The 21,107-nt window shown below is 35.8% G+C and overlaps 1 protein-coding gene across 1 annotated transcript in view; it reads right to left on the bottom strand.

Annotated features, from left to right (window-relative positions):
• Positions 1-1,618: 1,618 nt before the first annotated feature.
• Positions 1,619-21,107, bottom strand: part of LOC128657825 (kinesin-like protein KIF28P) — a 109,653-nt gene continuing 90,164 nt past the window's right edge. The window contains exons 20-22 of the mRNA XM_053712245.1: positions 13,138-13,244; positions 2,322-2,472; positions 1,619-1,779 (exon numbers count right to left, since the gene is read on the bottom strand). Of these exons, the coding sequence (XP_053568220.1) occupies positions 1,619-1,779; positions 2,322-2,472; positions 13,138-13,244 (419 nt within the window). The remainder of the gene's footprint in view (positions 1,780-2,321; positions 2,473-13,137; positions 13,245-21,107) is intronic.

The following is a 21,107-nucleotide window of genomic DNA, read 5'->3' as shown; positions in this document are numbered from 1 at the left end:
AGACAAAATATAAATAAAGATAGTCTGTACCACAAGAGAGCATTAATGCTGTGGAACGTGTTTAGTGCACATCTTAAAGACAGCATCAAATCAGATTAAATGAAATTTCTCAAATATACCGCGACCCCTCCAATTTTGTCACAAAAATCTTGAGTTATACTCGAGTATCTACGGTAATAGCTTTTAATGAAGTCAGGCTACAGTAATAGAAATTTGAATAACAAAATAATTATTAACAACCTTCATTTTGTAAGGGGATAGTGAACGCTGTGTAAAGAATTTCTCCCCTATCCTGAAAGATACTTATAGTTGAAATAACTAGCATACCGCTTAACTATTTATGAGGCAAGAGTTTCTTACCCTAAAAAAATGGCAAGGTAGCAGGATTAAAAAACAAAAACAAAGAGAACATATATCTATGTATGTAGTGATACTCCTATTGGTCCCCCAAGTAGGCACCATGCCTCTAATAGTACAAAATACATTTACTCTAAATGAATCCTTATAGATAACTAAGGCTGTAAACTCAAATATAAATCCCAACAGGTAGCTATATATACCAAAGCAGGTAATGTTCTAAGCTCACTTTTATATTTTATGTATTTATTTATTTATTTATTGTGAGAATAGTTTACCCCACTCCAGACCTAACAAACATCTTGGCTGGAGCACCCCAGAGCGACTCAGGAGGAAGTGTTGAGTGTGATCGAAACCGACCATATAATAGCCAAAAGCCCCAGATATTCCACTGCTAATATAACTGAGCACAGACAGATTGGCTGCCTCGGAAACTATAGGCTGTGTAATCAGAGACCAAGTCCCCATGTTTAGCCCAGCTGACATTTCTATATGGCAACAGTCTAGTGCAAACTTAAGATCTTGCTCAAAGGGACGATCCTTCTGCAAACCTTTTGACAGCATGGAGGTGTAAGTGTCTCTTATCGCAGATTCCCTCAAAGTATCTGGATTTGCTCAAGGGATCAAACAGTACCTAGTTGTCTTGCCGATCCTCTCCAGCATGCATAGCCTTAAACGTTGCAGAGTAGAGGCCAGTTTCACTTTGTGTGAGGCAGACTTTGTGGATATTTCTTCTTTAGGTTTAATCTCCGTGGCATCTGCGGGTTGCACAGTCATGCTTGATAGATCTGCAGGGCCATCAGCACATTCCTCAGGTAGTCCTTCATTGTAGATAGTCTCTTTATCAGCAGAGAAAGCGCACGTCTTGTGTTTGCTGAAGTACTGACCGGATTGATCTCCTCTCCTCAGGCAACTTGATATCCGTAGTCACAGCAGGCGGCAGGTGTCGGGACCCCAAGGCACCTCCATCGTCACATCGATCATTAGTGTAGGCAATCCAGGGAGCCCCAGCCGATGAAGTGGCAGTAGAGGGGTCAAACGCTGATTTAAGGGACTCTGTAAATGTCTCTTGATATTTGGTAAGAAGGGTGCCTATTTCTCCCAAAATAGTAGTAGTCTCCATAGTATACATAGTTATGTTGCGTAGTACACTAAGTGCTGCTCCAGGTTATATAGTACAGTGTTTTAGTGCTCTTGTGGTGTTACCCAGTTACCTGGGGGGGGGTATAGGTGCGCAGCCTAAGCCTCAAACACATTGATTCTAACTCATAGAGAACTTCGGCCTTGTTTCTGGTGTAAGTGATCGATGACCTTGTGGCTTCATCGAAGAGCATAGGCAAGGAAACCGGTTATAGCAGGTGCTCCCCAACTTGTCAAAAGTGTCCTCGGACAGGACTTCATCTAGGGTTTCTGAATATATCTCTATAGTAAAGCTAGAATTATCTTTAATCCCTAATATCAAGATTTAGTCCTGGAGCTCCCGAAGAACACGTCTTGCCGCTCCAGTGGTCAGCTCCGCCCCCCAGGAGGATCTATTCTTAATGGGCTAGGTATTGCTAAACCATCCTCCATGTATTATACATATTTGTACACCTCCTTACATTATAAGAAATATTTAAAAATGCATAGTACATGAGAACATCTGTGTCCCTTCATGTACCAACTGATTCAGATTTTAAAAGTCCTAAAAATCAGGTATAAAAACCATTTTTGGCCCTCTAAAATGTAGCCAAATGCAAACACTTGTTTTCTTCAAAGTTGATGTGCCAATCAATACCATTATTTCAAATGTATCTTTTAAATGGATAAATACAATATATAGTAGCTTTTCAAACTTCCACATTATATTCAAATATCCTTCCGTAACCTCATTATGACCATTGTTTGTATGGGTAAAGAAAGATATATCCAGAACTACAGCCTATTATTTGTATTTCTTATTTTTTGCCCCATGCATTACTTACTTTCAAATGTTCCTGCCTCTGATTTCTTCAGTGTCTCTTTCAAAAAAATATTTTCCTCTCTCAAAGTTCGATTAATGTCCCTGAGAAGTTCCGTTTCATGTTCTAACTTCAGTAGTTTTACATATAACTCAGAAATATTACTGTTTGAATCCTAGGAGACAATAAAAATGCACTTGAGTGAATAATCATTTAATTCTATTCCAAACTGCCCAATATTAATATTAGTAACTATTAAATGAACAGTAAATACAGTAGATTTGCATAATCAACAAATGCGAGATAACAAGACAATGCAATAGCACTTAGTCTAAACTTCACATGAGTAGTAGATTTTTTTTCTCACAATTTTAAAAGTTATGTCTTTTTCCACTCCCCCTGTACCATCTGACAGCCATCAGCCAATCACAAATGCATACACATACCATGTGACAGCCATCAGCCATTCACAAATGCATACACACTTATTCTTGCACATGCTCAGTAGGAGCTGGTGACTCAAAAAGTTTAAATATACAAAGACTGTGCACATTTAGTTAATGGAAGTAAATTGGAAAGTTGTTTAAAATGGCATGCTCTTTCTGAATCATGACAGTTTAATTTTGATTGAGTTTAAGACTACTGCTCCATAACTGGTCCGCCTGCTCTGAGGCTGCGGACATCAATCCACACAATCGTATACGATCAGGCTGATTGACACCCCCTGTTAGCGGCCGATTGGCTCATGTCCGACAGACTGATGATAAATCTGCCCCAGAGTCTAAACTTCAAATGAGTAGTAGATTTTTGTCTGACAAATTTCAGTTATGTCTATTTCCACTCCCCCTGCATCATGTGACAGCCATTAGCCGATCACAAATGCATATACGTATAGTCTCTGAATTCTTGCACATGATCAGTAGGGGCTGGTGACTCAAAAAGAGTAACTATAAAGAGACTGTGCACATTTTGTTAATGGAAGTAAATTGGAAAGTTGTTTAAAATTGCATGCTCTATCTGAATAATGAAAGTTTAATTTTGACTTATGTCCATTTAATGTGGTGCTAGAGGACATGCTTGTTTACCAACTGCTGACTTCTTAAAGGCTTTACAAGATATGTGCGGTTGTAAAAGCTTGCTTAAACTTTAGCATCACTGGTTGGGGGGGGGGGGGGGCATTGTGGAAGGGGAATTTTTTTTATATAATGGTTGTACATAACTGAAACCATTACTATGAGCACAGGTTGCAAGGACACAGGGCTGGATTTAGTTTGTCGTTATCTCACTTAGGGTAATTAAACACTATTGCATTTTCAGTGTATTTAGACCTGGAATGCTGCTACTGGTATGTGCTTTCTGTAGCTCTAGTTCACAAGCTTATCGAATTGAAATGATTTGATTACTGGGCATCCAAGTATAAATGACGTAGAATGTAAGAAGATATAACATAAATGCAAATATTTATCTTTTGTCTGACTTGGAAGACATTTGCAGTTGGGAAAGGAAGGGGAAAGTATTAAAAAATTATGTTAGAACTAGTGGAAAACAAACGTATATGGGATAGGTATAGGGGTGGTGAACATATCGGTGAAAGGACCATTTATTTGTCACTCTACTAATTATTTGCCTAATAAAAATAGTTGTATCAGCATTAATATCTTGGGAAGCTCAAATTATTGTTTTGTTAGTTTCTTTATGGTGTCTCATTGCTAGTGTGTAGGCACACAATAAGGTTATTTAACATTATAACATCTTCTAGACTTCTAAACAAAACGTATTTAATTTCTTCCCATACTAAAGTTTTTTGTTGACAACCTCAACCAACAATATAGATGATCAAAATTAGAAATCTATTTAAATCTCCAGACGAACTAGTTAATACTGAGGACTATAATAATAATTATATGGGCATGTTTTTACTATATAGGAGAGATGACCTTTAGGTTGGTTAAAAAGGAGATCTTCAGAGTTTCCCAGATTTTGTAAGTCACAATTGTTGTTAAAGGTCCTCCAAACTGAAAGATTAGTAATAGATATAGTGAAAAAGTGTAAGCAATTTCCTTAACTTTTTTTGAAGGTTTATCTTTCAGCAAGAGTTTTGAAAAAATGTAAAACAAAGTTGTATTGGTTTGAAATCATTTAAAAAACATAATAAATTAGTTGAAGTGAAGAAAAACAAACTTGCTTGAATAGATATTGGTTTGTTCATTGAGTTGAAAAATGGCTTAGCTCATCTGAAATATTTTTTTCTGGTATATTAGCATAAAAGGATTTAAAAGGACCTTGAACACTAAGGGCTAGATTACATGTGACGCACTAACATTAGCGTCTGTTCGATATTAAAATATCTCGCCGCACTAACTTGCACACATATTACAAGCTGAAAATAAGCGCGACTGCACAAGCGCACACTGAAGTCCTCTCGTAAAGGGTTAGGACTAGATAAAAAGTTGCACCAAACACAACATAAATACATTTAACTAAAGTGTTACACTAATATTTACACTAATAAAAATTATTCATAGAAATATTTAAAAAAAATAAAAAGGGTTAAAATGTATATATGGTATATGATAAGGTATTTGAATTTAAAGGGCTGTAATGTGTATATATATATATATATATATATATATATATATATATATACGTTGATTGGACTAGCCGTATTAATCTAGAGATTTAGATATCAAAATAACAAGAGTATTGCATTGAGCAATGATACTTTTTTTATTGGACTAACTATACATTTATAAGATGACAAGCTTTCGGAAGAGTTCCTTCCTTTATCAAGTCTGAAGCAATACTGACCAATTCAATGCAATTTTGATAATGTGTTAAGAATCCACATTTAGTCCAGAATTAAACAAGTTGAAGTGCATTATCATTTTCATTTCAAAGGTTTTTCTTTCCATGGTGTTTTTGAATTTGCCTCTGAGAATTTTGATTTTGAGGTTTTGGATGGAGTGGTCAGGTTGGGTGAAATGGTGACCAACAGGGGTGCAGTATTTTGTTTCACAGTGGTTTTTGATTGAGTGTCTGTGTAAGTTCATTCGAAGGTGCAGTTTTTGGCTTGTTTCTCCAATATAGCATCCCATTTCACATGCAGTGCAATGTATCATGTATACCACATTTGCAGATATACATCATGTATATATTCATGTATATCTGCAAATGTATATATACATGTCTAAATATATGTATGTGTGTATATAAATGTGTATATGTATATGCATACATATATGCATATATGCATACGTATATATACATATAAACACATACATACACATGTATACACATATTCCACTCAAATACCTTAAAACATAAAAAATACATTTTAAAATGTTTTAATATTTAATAATGTGTTTTTCTGTGTACATACTGTAAATATTTTACATTCCAAAGTTCTTCACATAGGGAAAAAATGTTCTATGTATTTTTAAATAGATATTCATATTTGTATCTTTATTTAGCTATGCCTATATATAGTCATTTAGATATATATAGGTTTAGATTTATAATTTATAAAAAATACATTTTATATATATATATATATATATATATATATATATATATATATATATATATATATATATATATATATATATATATATATATACTTGGCCCTAATACATTTTATAAGCATAGCATTGCGATTATTCCCTGCCTCTATGGGTGCCACCATGTTAAAATGTATCTTTTACTACATTCCAGTGCTGACCTGTTTGCACATGTGCAGCAAACCTCCTTCAGACACCTTCAGTATAACCTAAGTTCCATAAAGGCAGCGCCCATGAGTACAGAGAGGTGCATGAAATGTTTAGTGTCCCTTTAATAAATATAGTCAATAATCCTTTCTCTAATCACTCAAGGGTGCACATCTTTGTTTAATGGGTGTGATGAAGCAAGGCAAATATAATTTGGACTGGATTGGCAAAATAACAATGGGAGTGTCCAAGCAGCTGGCCCAACAGCAATATCAACAACAGAGTAGAAGGAAGCTGATTACACAGAAAATATCAGCTGTTTTCATTGGTATCCAACACTGAAAGTTACAAAGCGCGACAATTCAATGCATTGAATTAATATTATTTTTAAAAACCTCCTTTGTCTGTCGATATTGACCAAGAGGATAGGCCTCAACTTCCCCCCTATGTGAAAATAGTGTAGTAAAGAGCGTATATTGTTCTTCTTTCTTCACCTGCATTTAAGATTCAATTTATTCAAGTAACTGAAACTGATTAACAGTGCAGAATGTTGTTGAACATGAGAGCATTTAAGGGAAGCTTTACCCCCTCTTTTAAAGGACCATTTTCAAAAACTTAGTAAACGTACTGATGCACACTTTTGTCTAGGCACATATCTTGTACAGGATGGAGCTCGAGATCAGATCCCTGCATCTTTAAAGGACATACTAATGACTGAGAAGAAAGCTACCTATGATATTATAGACAGTGCTTGGATATCGGCAGTCACCAATACTACATAAAGCACTTGAGTAGAAAAGATGGAGCAATCGACTGGGCTAGATGAAAGATTTCTGGCTAATCTTGGTGATGTATACATAATAGAGAGGATTCCTACCCTTGATATCAGTCTCTATGCTTCAGTAGTTGATACACCTGAGAAAACCTATTCAGCTGATCACGTTTTCCCCTGGAGATGGGGATTGCTATTAGGGAACTCTGTAATACATCTAGACTGGCCCTAGTCTAAGGCTGGTCTCACTGGAGTGGATCGAAAAATTTCTGCCTGGACTTACTTACATCCTCTAGGGATATGAAGAAGGAAATCCAAAGTTATAGGGGATATAACAGCCCATGGAACCAAGGTCCTGTCACCCTGACTAGTTGGATTGTTGGGATCAGTTAAAGCTCAGATAGACATGGTGTGTCCCTATGATCTTGTAGGACATATGCGTCAAGCGACATAAGTCGATAAACTTTGCATCAAATTAAATTCTTGACTCCTGAGACTGTGCAGATTATAACGCGACTTCGTCTTCTCATATGATTCATCACAAAGGACTATTTGAAATAAATAGGGTCTGATAAGATAAGATCTATAGAATATAGACATATAGCTATATATTTATGTTTTACTGCTGATAAATACTACTGCTAGCTAGCAGAGGGTTTTTTTATTGAGAAGTAATCAGGCTTAAAGGGACAGTATACTGTAAAATAGTTTTTCCCTTAATGTGTTTACAATTGCTTTTTTTACCAACTGCAGAGTAAAAAGTGTATGAAAATTAGCTTTTTAAGGTTTATTTCTGTATATTAAAGCTCTGATTTTGTGTTTTGAAGCCACAGCCTTATAAAATGGGTTGAACTTGTAGGTATAATCAGATCTCATTACTGTATCACATTGTGCACATATACCTGCTTCTTTATCTTATATCTGACCTTAAAACAATCACCAATACTTTGAGAGAACAATGGAAAATCAACATTTTATTACCTTATCTCTGCTTTATCACACTGGGAGTGTAATTTCTTCTGCTGGCTGTGTTTACAAAGCTTATCTATAGCTGGTACGCACGGCCACAAACTTTCAGAATAGGTGGGGATACCACATGCTAAATTAACTATTTCAAATGCCAATATAAGGGTAAAGGAGCTACTTGTAAACAATTTAATACACTCCAGCAGGTAAAGTGGATCATTGGGAACAAATTAAAGGGGAGAAAAATTTTGAGTAAACTGTCCCTTTAATTACTGTGACTCAAAACTTCTGATAAACCTGTTTATAGTGCTTAAAATGTTTAATAAGACTTCTTATAAATACTCTTAGAGTTTTAGAGACTAATACCATAGCAAAACTAGCTATTTACATATTAGTGTTTTTATGCTGTGCATTTTATTGTCATTGCAGTGGCTACATTCTCCATAATTCTGTTTTGCAGTAATTTCAAGAGAACATTATTGCACTGCTTATAGAGCTGCATCTGTGTTATTTATATATCTAGGTATAATGATCTGCTGCTATAAACCCTGTCTTGAGTTAAGCAGGAGTGTAAATTTCAATCTAGCATTTAATATTTAGACACTGTCAGCTCCCTATTACACATGACACAATACCCTTCATTTTCTATTTCCGAAACTTCAATATAATTTGAGAGTTTAACTTTGTTGCATAGTGGTTCCTGTGTTTATTTTCTCTCTCCTATTTTTAGTATATATTGACCTTAGCCAAAAGTCTAGGTAGGGATGTAGGTAAGCACAAAATATCTATATTAGGAAAGGAGGTAAGAATAACTACACTTATCCTTTAGATCTGGAGTGGCATGAAACTTAAACTTCAGACTTCATACTTAAACCTCAGTAAGTACCTGATAACAATGGTTCCTGTTAACCATGGTTATTATTATTTGTATAGGTGTTATTTCACTGTAGTAGGAGGTTATATAATCCTTCTTCCTTGGCTTTTGCATGACTTAGATTATATACTTGCGACCTTATGTCAGTGCCTGTAGCATGAAAATGTGGCTTAACTTAACTAGTAGTGGTTTACCTAACTAAGGTCTAGATTACAAGTGGAGCGCTATTTATAGCACAGGGTGTGCTATCAAGATTGCGTGACCACACTAAGATTAGAGCACAATTTAGTATTACAAGGCCATGCTAAAACAGAATTACTAGAGAATGTTTAATAGCAGTGTTAAACATCACTCACAAGTTGTGAATCATGTGTTCAAGCAAAACACATAACTTTGCTAAAAAAGTTAGCTTGATTTGAGACCTGGAGTAAAGTATTAGGTCTAGAATAAAAGTATAACAAAACACATGTAAAGCAAATTAAAAAAAGTATTTCATGTTCAGTATATATATATATATATATAATATGTTTATTATTAAAATAAATGTTGAAAAAGTGTTTTAAAAAGATATTCTAAGTGACAAGGTATATATATGTGTATATATTTGTATTTTAGTGTGTATGTCACTATATATGTGTATATGTCTATATATGTATATGCACACATACATACAGTACATATATACAGATATATACATACACACATATAAATACATGTTACAATATATATATATATAAAATTAAATATATATATAGAAATACATATACTTAAATATATATATATATATTTAAAAATAACATTTTCTTCTAAGTAAAGAACAATGCTATTTTAAGTATTTCTTAACATACCTTCAGATTTAGAGCACTTGGATTAATGCTCCTTTGGGTTAGCACTTGAGCGAAAGCCAGAACAAGCTTTGATTTGGGTTGAGGGAGTTAGTGCGGCCACACTATCGGACTTCCAGTTGTTAGCTTACAGGAGGCTTTTGTTTGAGCACAATTGTAATATGAGTGCAAGAATAGGAGCACTATCGATTTAATTTGAGCGGTGTTAGCAAACAAAACAAAACAAACAAAAGCTCTAATATTTTTGCACTCCACTTGTAATCTAGGCCTAAGATGGTAATATATCCATTTACTTACATTCAAAGGAAAGAACTCTGCCTGGTGAATAAGTATTTTGTATCTCCTGACAAGCAATGGTTCTTCTTAGAATATGGTCTCCAGTATGGTTTATTAGTCAGTAATTTGGTGTATTAATCTCCCTTATGAAGAATACTGCAAAGGCTTTGGTCTTTGTCCTTTCCTGCTCAGCTTCCTAAGGGTAACAGTCCATTTTACCATGATCCAAATTTAACTGTCCAAATTGTGATACTTTTAAGCACAACTTACAGCGCTGTTACCCATTTATTTCATTATCTTGACTGTTTTTGTTTGTAAGACCTATCCTATATAATAAAAAGTCAGGTATGTTTGTCCAAAGCTGTCATGCACAGTAGAGACTGCACGAGGACAAATGTACCTGGCCGTAACGAAGGATCAGTCAGTGAGAATCAGACAGCAGAAAGGGTGGGCGGGAGCAGGCATGACGGGAGACGTGACTGGGCATGATGGGGGTGTGACTGACGGGAGCGGGCATGGTGGGGGGCATGGCCGGGCGGGTGGGACCGCTGCACTACAGAAAATGGCCCGTGTACACAGGTTTTAGGACTAGTCACTCATATTTTATTTCTAACCACCCAATTACATCTTCTGTTTATAATTTTATTGACATAAAATGGCGTTTCACTTTAGAGGTGACCAGGTATATGTCCTTGTTGAATTGTAACATTTTAGCTTATCCTTCTTCCTAAATTGTTAAAGTATATTGCATCCTTGACCCTTCTTTGCTAAGTCCCTAGGCGGTACATTTCTCCGAGAGGCAATGTACTATTTTTTTATTTATTATTATTTTTATTAAGGTTCAGTTCACGGCATACAGTATATAGCAGTGTAAGCCTGTACAAAGATATTGTTTGATTATCTATGTTGGAATACAGAGCTCCAAGTATTGCAGCTAACCATGGCTGCTGCCCGGACAAGCCCTTGAGGCAATATATTATTATTGCTAAGTCCCCAATATTTCTGTTAGCAATATACTGTTCACAGATGAATGCTAGCTAGAGCTCAATAGTGTCTCTTTTGTCCACTTGATATTATAAATGTAAATAGGTTGGTCCATAAGACAACTTTCTATACCACTTGTGGAAATTTACAATACAAGTAATGAGAGATCAAAAAGTGATCTCCTTGTTTTCAAAACACCTTCTGATTATATTATTTTTTGTGATACATGAGAGGTCAAAGGGTAGCCTCATGTAAGATTTAAAAAGTTTTAGTTTTTCATTTGATGATCTTTTATGTTTTTTACAATTGTTTCTTAATGCCCTACCTATATATATAAATATGTTTTTCTTTGACTGACATTAAGGGCTGAATGGCCCCTGATTCCTCACGACCGTTAAGGTTTGCCGGAAACAGCAGTTATGAAGCAGTGGTCTTAAGACCGCTGCTCCTTAACTGGTTTGCTGCCTCTGAGGCTGCAGACATCAATCCGCCCAATCCTATACGATCGGGTTGATTGACACTCCCTGCTGGCTGAGAATCTGCAGGTGGCGGCATTGCACAAGCAGTTCACCAGACCTACTTGTGCAATGTTAAATGCATTCAGCAATGTCTGTTGGACATGATACGCTACAGCGTATCATGTTGGACAGACATTGATAAATTGGCCCCTATATGTTTATTTTTTTAAAAAGTGTTTGTTATATACAATTTGTTTAATGTTGAACTATATGTACACCTGATAAGCTATTTTCATGTGTCTTGCAAACTCAGCACTTATATTTTAAAACCGCAATAAAAATTATTTAAAAAAATAACAATGTACAGCTTCTATTACCCCTTTTGAGCAGTACTATAATGTTATTCATCTGGAATATATCAGCCACTAACATGGAGAGGAAAATCTGAATACTTAAAGGGACACTCAATGAAAATTAAACTCTCATTATTCAGATAGAGCATGCCATTTTAAACAACTTTCCAATTTACTTCTATTAACAAAATGTGCACAGTCTTTTTATATTTAAACTTTTTGAGTCACCAGCTCCTACTGAGCATGTGCAAGAATAAGTGTGTATGCATTTGTGAATGGCTGATGGCTGTCACATGGTACGTGTATGCATTTGTGATTGGCTGATGGTTGTCACATGGTACAGGGGGAGTGGAAAAAGACATAACTTTTAAAATTATCAGAAAAAAAAATCTACTACTCATTTGAAGTTCAGACTTAGTGCTATTGCATTGACTTGTTATCTTGCATTTGTTGCTTATGCAGATCTACTGTGTTGACTGGTCCTTCAAAATATTGTAGGAATTTTACTAAAAATCTTTAGATTCCATGATTCCATGATGTTTAAGTTGGTATCTGGATTTGTATTATTTAGGTATAGAAGTCATGAAGACATGAGTTTTGACAGACTAATGCATTTTTATAATTTTGAAAGATCACGTGAATGTGAATTTAGTGACCACAAGTCTATTAACTCATTTATAATGTATCAATTATGATATCCCACAATTTTGGCATTGACAATAATTCCAGACGAGACTTCTATTTTTCTAAAAACACAAATTGCTTAATATATTAAATATTGCTAATGGATTGTGGAAAATTAAACAAATAATTATTTGTATAAATCAATGTATTTATTAGTTAATAAAGTAGCTCAATTTGAATAACATAAGCCTTGGGGCAAAAATGTATAGAATTTCTAACCTTTTTTACCGATATTTTACCTCAAAATATATTTTTTCAGCTCACCAGAGTAAGTGCTCTGTGAGCAATTATCTATCAATTATCCATCAAGTACTCTTTTTATTGTGATACGCATGGTAAAAAAAAAAAAAAAAAAAAGCCAAAATAGGTGTTTGAATATGCCAGATTTACATTCCCTTGCAAATCCTGGTGCAAGCATACTTATTGGTTTATTTAACATTCCTTCTTTTCTTCCATAGAGATGTTCATGTGATATTTTCTAGTCAACTTTTTTTTCAAGTGATTTAGCATTTGGTTAACATTTCTCTAATTTTTTTAATAAAGGCAATAAAGAAAATGTAATTTTTTTTAATATGTATTAGAACATGTATAATATAAATTAAATTGTGTGGGGTGGTGGTAAGTTAATTGTGAGAGAACATTGTGTGGGGAGGGGGGCAGAAATCTTGAGTTCCCACACTTATTTTAGGACGTAACACCTGTGTTGAGATTTCTATAAATTCTATATCTGTTGTTTTCAGTTATGCTTTGCTGTTGAAAGATCGTTAGCAGATTTAAATATGTATGTAAAATAAGGATTTTGCTTACATTTGTGGGTATATAAAAATCTATTAACCACATTATATAAGCTTAATAAAATCAAACAGTATATTCATAGAATCAAATGAAAAAATTAACTAATTAAATATTTTATTTTGTACTTACAACAAGAGCTGACGTTGAATGTAAGGTTTTCATACCGTCAATTAAGATTTGTCCTTCACTTGTGCTATTTGTGGCTGGAAGAGACCAGTCCAGTTCTGAACATCCTTCTGTAATTCAGAATATATATTATTTCAGTCTTAAAGGACCACAGAATACAGTAGAATTGCATAATTAACAAGGGCCCAATGAAAAGACAATACAATAACACTTACTCTGAATTTCAAATAAGCAGTAGATTTTCCCCCCTGACAAATGTGTTTTTCCCCCCATTTGCCAGTCCCCTGAATCATGTGACAGTCATCAGCCACTCACAGACTAGTATACATATAGTCTGTGAACTTGTGCACATCCACAGTAGGAGCTGGTGCCTCAGAAAGTGTGTATATAAAAATAATGTGCAAAATTTGATACTAGAAGTAAATTTGAAATTTTCTTAAAACTGTATGCTCTATCTGAATCATAAAAATTGATTTTGACTTTAGTGTCCCTTTAAGGAGTTTGACTTAATTGGCACCCTATAATGTATTTTAAATAACAAGCAGACTGTCCAAATTTCAAATGTATATGAAAGAAGGGTAAAATATCATCGTTCCTTGAAAATTAAATCTTATTCTTGACATTAATTAACCGTGTGACTATTTAATCTAATCTAATATATGATTGATTATATTAAATCATTTACCTATTTTCTGCTGCTAGATTTGCAGATACCATTTTGTCAAACACACACAGGAAAAGCAAGAACATTTGCTTTAATAAATACATATAAAAGGTGTGTCCTTGCATCAACCATAACCAACAATTTAACTACAAAGTGGCATTTCATTATAAAAAAAAGTATCAAGCTTCAATCGAGATTATTATTAAATTCAGTAAACACATTGGGCCTGATTATCAAAAACTCGCCATCATGGAGATAAATCACTCAAAATATTGGGGGGCTATTGTTTGCATTATTTTGTAAAGTAGGTGTCTCTCAATCATAAATAAAACCTGGCATAGTGAAAACAGTTCAAAAGCTAAATTTTTTGTTTCTAAAATTCTTTGATGGACCTCACAGTACTGACAAGACTTCTTAGATTATATTTCCAGAACAGAGTGCTTTAGATCATCTCGCCAAAACAGAGAGCTTTAGATCATCTCGCCAGAACAGAGAGCTTTAGATCATCTCGCCAGGACAGAGAGCTTTAGATCATCTCACCAGTACAGAGAGCTTTAGATTATCTCGCGAAAACATAGAGCTTTAGATCATTTCACCAGAACAGAGAGCTTTAGATCATCTCGCCAGAACAGAGAGCTTTAGATCATCTCGCCAGGACAGAGAGCTTTAGATCATCTCACCAGTACAGAGAGCTTTAGATTATCTCGCGAAAACATAGAGCTTTAGATCATTTCACAAGTACAGAGAGCTTTAGATCATCTCGCCAAAACAGAGAGCTTTAGATCATCTCGCCAGTATAGAGAGCTTTAGATCATCTCGCCAGTATAGAGAGCTTTAGATCATCTCGCCAAAACAGAGAGCTTTAGATCATCTCGCCAGTACAGAGAGCTTTAGATTATCTCGCCAAAACAGAGAGCTTTAGATCATCTCGCCAGTACAGAGAGCTTTAGATCATCTCGCCAAAACAGAGAGCTTTAGATCATCTCGCCAGTACAGAGAGCTTTAGATCATCTTGCCAGAACAGAGAGCTTTAGATCATCTTGCCAGCATAAAGAGCTTTAGATCATCTCGCCAGTACAGAGAGCTTTAGATTATCTCGCCAAAACAGAGAGCTTTAGATCATCTCGCCAGTACAGAGAGCTTTAGATCATCTCGCCAAAACAGAGAGCTTTAGATCATCTCGCCAGTACAGAGAGCTTTAGATCATCTCGCCAAAACAGAGAGCTTTAGATCATCTCGCCAGTACAGAGAGCTTTAGATCATTTTGCCAGCATAAAGAGCTTTAAATCATCTTGCCAGAAAAGAAAGCTTTAGATCATCAAGCCCATTGAGTCTCAGGTAAAGAGAGGATGGACAAGTTAGTCTTGAGATCAGTTTTTGAACTAGTTTGTATGCCGCCTTCCTAAAAAAAGGATATTGGTGCAGTCTGCTGTAGAGGCTAATTGGAAGTGGTGGTTAATTCAAACATAAACTGCTCTAATACTATGGAGTGCATTTTTTTTCTACTATGTAAATTTAAATTTCATACCTACACACTATTTTTTTATTTTTAGAAACAGACATATCTATATACAGTATACATTTTGATGGAACCTACACATTTGCTGATACAAATGAAGAGCACTCATCACAAGAGATAGAATTGGAAGTCACTTGATATGTGAGGCTTCCAGATGTTCAGTATTTAACTGGATAGTCCACTATTTCAACTGGTTGCCAAGTAAAATATTTGTAAAATTACTGGACATTTAAATGGACATAATATCTGTCTCATATAACAAGATAATGCTTCAAAATGTATTACTTTTTTTTTATATAAATGGATGTTCCAGTGCCAAATAAACCAACACTTTAGGGAGCTATCCCTATCAATGAGTGCTCGAGAGTCCCAGGACCTAGCTGTACACAATCATGCACTGTTAATTTCACTTCATAACTTTACATAACTTTTTTTTAAATTGTATTAGTTATTTCTCTAATTCCAATTAATCTTTTTTTTTTTTTTTAATAATTTTTTTATTGAGGTTGTGAAGATAATACAGTGATAATGAGATGCCATGCAATAAAAAATAACTGGGTAATTAACATATAAAAAGCTGTTGAATAATACAAAGACATTACACTAAATCTGTGTGGGCATCTGCCTTGAACCTCTGTTTTTATATTTTTTTCTAGAATGTGGTCCTCTATGAAAAGGAGGAGTTGCTTTTGAACCCCGAAAAACTTATGGGTATAGGTAGAGGAAATTGGCATTTGAAGAGGCCACTTTTGGGCCTAGTGGTTGGGATAGCAAGATAGGGAAGGTCAGCAGAATAAAACTGCTTTAAAGAGATGAAAGGGAGGGAGGGAGAAAGGTGAGAAAAGGGAAAAAGAAGGATTGGGGGGGGGGGGGAGGTGGGCTATTGTTAGAGGCATATGTTGTCTAGTAGTAAGGGAGTATTAGGGGAGTAGTAGTTAGGAGGGACATCATTAAGCAGGAAAAATTTTGAAGGGCACCTCATAGGTTTCATTGGTAGAGGAGTCTTGGTGCACGTGACATTCATAGGAACACTATTAGTTATGTCTTGGGGTTAGGTCTTAAGTGGTTCAACAAGAGAGTAAGAGTGCTTCTCACATGTATCTGGGTAAATGATGCCTTAATTTGCACAATGCTTCAGCAGATACTATATCTATGCTGCTCCTTCTTCATAGGAGAGAATGAGGGAATTACTTCTAGGAAGCGTGTCACTTTTACAACAGGGGTAATATGAGCAGCAATAATAAATAACTGTAATACATTGTAGAGATGTGAACGTGCTATAATTGAGAGAAATAGAACCCTTTATAGAGCAGACCCATACTAGGAAGCATATGAGATAATAAATATGAGTGTTTAGAGGATATTCCCCATAACATTAGAATAGTACCAAGTGTAGATAAAACTATATATAAACTTAGGTGGAACAATAATATTCTCATTGAATAAACAGTATAAATAATTCAGCTCTGCGTGTCTTAATTTTTAACATTTCAAACTGGTGGGGGTCATAACCAAATTGACCTTTGAAGCAAGAGTGTCTCCTCCTCATAGCATATGCTAAGCAGGTTATGGAGACATGATTTAGGAAGCAGCTGTCCTGTTTATCCTATCCCCAATCTGAAGGCTGAAAACACAGCGGCTATAGGAAGTTTCTGACTTGCGGCACATCTGTTGTAGTCCGAGTGAGGCTTCTGGGGCTTTTGAGTAATATCTTTGAGACTCTGCGGCCTGTTCATATACAGGACACTCTCTCTGCCTTCCACCTTCCTCTGGACTTTAGATAAAGGTTTGCAGTAGGCGGTTGGTCTAGCATCTGTAATGAGATCAGGCGTATACCAGGGCTTGTCGAGCTGTCGTTGCTTGGCCCCCAGCGGGGGCTGGATACCGCAGTGAGATCCCTCTCTCGAGGGCCTATGTGTTGGCTGCTGTATGGTGGGGAGTTGCGTCGGCGCAAGCGGTGGCGCTGTGTCCGACAGAGATCCCCAGCAAGACCCTGGCTTAGTATAGGCGGCAGCACTACTTGACTGAATGGGGACCTGAGGGTCCGCTATGCTGTGCTGGGCGCATGTCTCAGCTTTCAGTGTCTCTGTTGCAATAGTCGCGCTGTAGTTCTCCGGGTGTAAGGAGAGCAGTAGATCTTCAAAACATCTGTCCATCTGCCGCCCAAAAAGCCTTTAGCCTATCCGCTATTTCTGTGGGTAAAAGGTTTCTCTCCATCATGCAGAGGTTACAAAGTCCCTGTTGTTCCCGGTTACTGTCAGAGGTGATGTTGTAGCATGGCCTGCGCCTCAAAATGGCGCCTGTGGTATAAGCGCTGTGCTGTCCTCTGTGAATAAATGTCACTAAATATGGCACTGTAGTTGCCTCCTGTGCCTTCTTAGTGGGCTTAAGTGTTTTGCCTCATGTGCTGTTCTCGATCAGTGTATAGTTACCTGCCCTGAGCGGTCAATAAAGTAAATATCCATAAAATATAGCCGGAGCTCATGTAGAGTGCGACCGCTCAGGTGCAGGGCTGTCTCCGCCCCCCCCCCAATTAATCTTTTAATTGAGATAGAAAAAAACAATCATACAACATTTTTTAAATGCCCATAAACAAAAGAAAAAGTGTCAAAAGGAATATGCAGGACTTCCATGTGAAGTGGTATATCATACACAATATTAAAGAAAATAACTTGCTTAGGTACCTAAGAAATCACATAGCAACACATCTGTGCATTTACACAGTGTAATGAACCTCGTTTTATAAAAAAAATCAGTATAACAAATTCTAAGTGTGACTCTTGGGGGCCGATTTCTTAACGTGCGAGTGGACATGATACAATGTAGTGTATCATGTCCGCCGCACATCAATAAATGCCAACAGCATACGCTGTTGGCATTTATCATTGCACAAGCAGTTCTTGTGAACTGCTTGTGCAATGCCGCCCCCTGAAGATTACCGGCCAATCTAGCCAATAGTAGGGAGTGTCAATCAGTTCGATCGTATAGGGTTGGGCGAATTGATGTCCACAGCCTCAGAGCAGGTGGACAAATTTTGGTGCAGCAGTCTTTAGGCTCGCAAAGAAACAGGGGCATCAAGCTCAATACAGAGCTTGATAATTCGGCCCCTTGGACCCTTCGAGCTGCTAAATCTAAACAAGTATTGGAAATCTTAAAAAAAAAATAGCAAACAATCCAACAGTAATTATTACAGGTTTGTAAATATTTGAGTTAACTTAAAACATTAAGACAAAATAGGGCTGCTATAATAAGGATATAATAAAATAAATAAATAATAAAGCTAATTTCAGTATAACACTATGCCAGTAACTAGCATACTCCCCAACAGACAACATATGTTGTAGAAGATTGTGTATGTTAAAGTGTGAAAGGCAGCATCAATGACATTCTATTATTGTAGCAATATATATATATATATATATATATATATATATATATATATATATATATATATATATATATATATGTATATATAGTATCTAGGGGGTACCAGACTATAGCGCTTGTAGAAAGGGAGTAACATAAAGGGGAGCACAGTTGTAAGGTGTAACACAAAAGTACTGATTTACAGCAAGGTATAAAAAAACTTTTTTGTGGCTCACCTTTTTGCTGAGAAGTCTGTGTAGTGTCTCTGCTTCTCCTCTGTAGAGTATGGTAGTATTTAGAAATCAAAGATAATTGGCCTCTGTGTGGTGCCAATTGAGGTATTTCTTTTCAAGAAATAAAATCTCCCCGTTAGAAGGGGGTTGGGTGACAAGTTTCCCCTCTCAGGGGTATGGTAGATGCCTTTCAATGAAGTAAATAAATGAAGCAAATGTCAGTGATTAGTGAAAATAAAATCTCCTTTATTTTAGCACAAAAACAAACCGGTGTTTGTGCTGGTGAATTAAAAGTCTCTTGGTGTTGTTTAGTAAAAACTTTGTGCAGAAATTTGGGGTATTTAACTTCCCAAACAGGCTGTGATGGTTGTCGCCTTGATTATGCACAAACAGTGTAGAGGATTCCTTGAAGATCTTTGTCTCCGGATGGTGTTAAGTAAAAGGTTTATGCAAGATTTTGGGGTATTTTCCTTCCCAAACAGGCTGTGATGGTTGTTGCCCAGAAATTGCATAAGCAGTATAGAGGATTCCTTGATGATCCCTGTTGGTTACTCTCTTTTTTTTGCAAAAAATAAAAAGTTCCGTTTTTAGAAAATAACGATTCCTGAAGGTTCCTGTGTGGGTTGTAGAAGATGTGAGGTGTTTTTTAACCTCCACAGGTCTTTCCTGTCTTAGGATGGCGTTTGATACACTTGTGCTTCACAAGTGATCTGAAGAGTTGCGGTCTCGCCGGACCGAAAGTGACGTCACAAGTGGGCGTGCCCTTACGCGTTTCGTGAAACTGTTTTCACTTCATCAGAGGGTATGCCCACAGATGTTAGTGCAGTGTTACTTATAGTCCTTTCTATTGAGGAAGTTAATTGCTGCATTATTATTTGTTGTTATTAACTCACTTAAAGGGACAGTCAACACCAGAATTTTTGTTGTTTTAAAAGATAGATAATCCCTTTATTATCCATTCCCCAGTTTTGCATAAACAACACAGTTATATTAATATACTTTTAACCTCTGTGATTACCTTGTATCTAAGCATCTTCTGACAGCCCCCTGATCACATAACATTTTATTTATTATCTATTGACTTTCATTTTAGCCAATTAGTGCAGTGTCTGCCACAATTCACAGGCGTGCTCACAATGTTATCTATAGGGTTTACCTGAACTAGCTCTCCCCTGCTGTGAAAAGCAAATACAAAATCATGTGATTAGAGGCGGCCTTCAAGGGCTTAGAAATTATCATATGAGCCTTCCTAGGTCTAGCTTTCAACTAAGAATACCAAAAGAACAAAGCAAAATTGGTGATAAAAGTAAATTGGAAAGTTGTTTAAAATTACATGCCCTATTTGAAACTTGAAAGTTTTTTTTGGACTTGACTGTCCCTTTAAGAATTAATATTGGTAATTTGTCCTACTCATTGGAGCAAGAGATATATTATTCCTTCTTTATTTTGAACAAAAAACATGAGAAAAAAAATTAGTGCTGAAACTGCAAGTGCTGCTTTTAACTATGTATTTATTTTGTTATATAATGAAAAAAGGCTTCAAAAAACACTCCATTTGTAAATGTATGGATTAGATATGATTGTAAAAAACAAGAGATGTACTATTCCACCTTAATTTGGAACAAAAACATGAAAAAATGTTAATGATACAATTGCAAGTGCAGCCTTTAACTATGTGTTTTTTGTTTTGTTTTTTAATATGATGACAAAGAGGCCTCAATAGCGCTTCATTTGTGAATGTTTGGATTAGACATAACTATAAAAAGGGGGGGGGGGGTTCTTTCCTTTTACACTAGGGATCCCTGCTTATTTGAAGTGGGAAAAGTTTTCTTACTAAGCTAGTAGTACTTATTTAATTGGTTTTAATTATTGACTACTTTTGTTTTAAGAACAACCGACTATTATTTCAACTGTATATCTGATTTCCTTCTTGTTAGACTGAAAACAGGCAAATAGTCTCTGAAGAATTAATTTGTAGCATTTTTTGCTCCAACTTTACCTATGTGTTTATGTTTTTCAAATTCTTCTAATTTTTCAATTTTTTTTTTTTTTTGTGGTTTAAAGTTGCAGTTTTAAACAACACCAACAGACTTTTAATTCACCAGCACAAACACCGGTTTGTTTTTGTGCTAAAATAAAGGAGATTTTATTTTCACTAATCACTGACATTTGCTTCATTTATTTACTTCAT

The sequence above is a fragment of the Bombina bombina genome, chromosome 4 (assembly GCF_027579735.1).
Source record: "Bombina bombina isolate aBomBom1 chromosome 4, aBomBom1.pri, whole genome shotgun sequence".
Taxonomy (NCBI): domain Eukaryota; kingdom Metazoa; phylum Chordata; class Amphibia; order Anura; family Bombinatoridae; genus Bombina; species Bombina bombina.
This window is presented reverse-complemented; position numbering and strand designations above follow the sequence as displayed.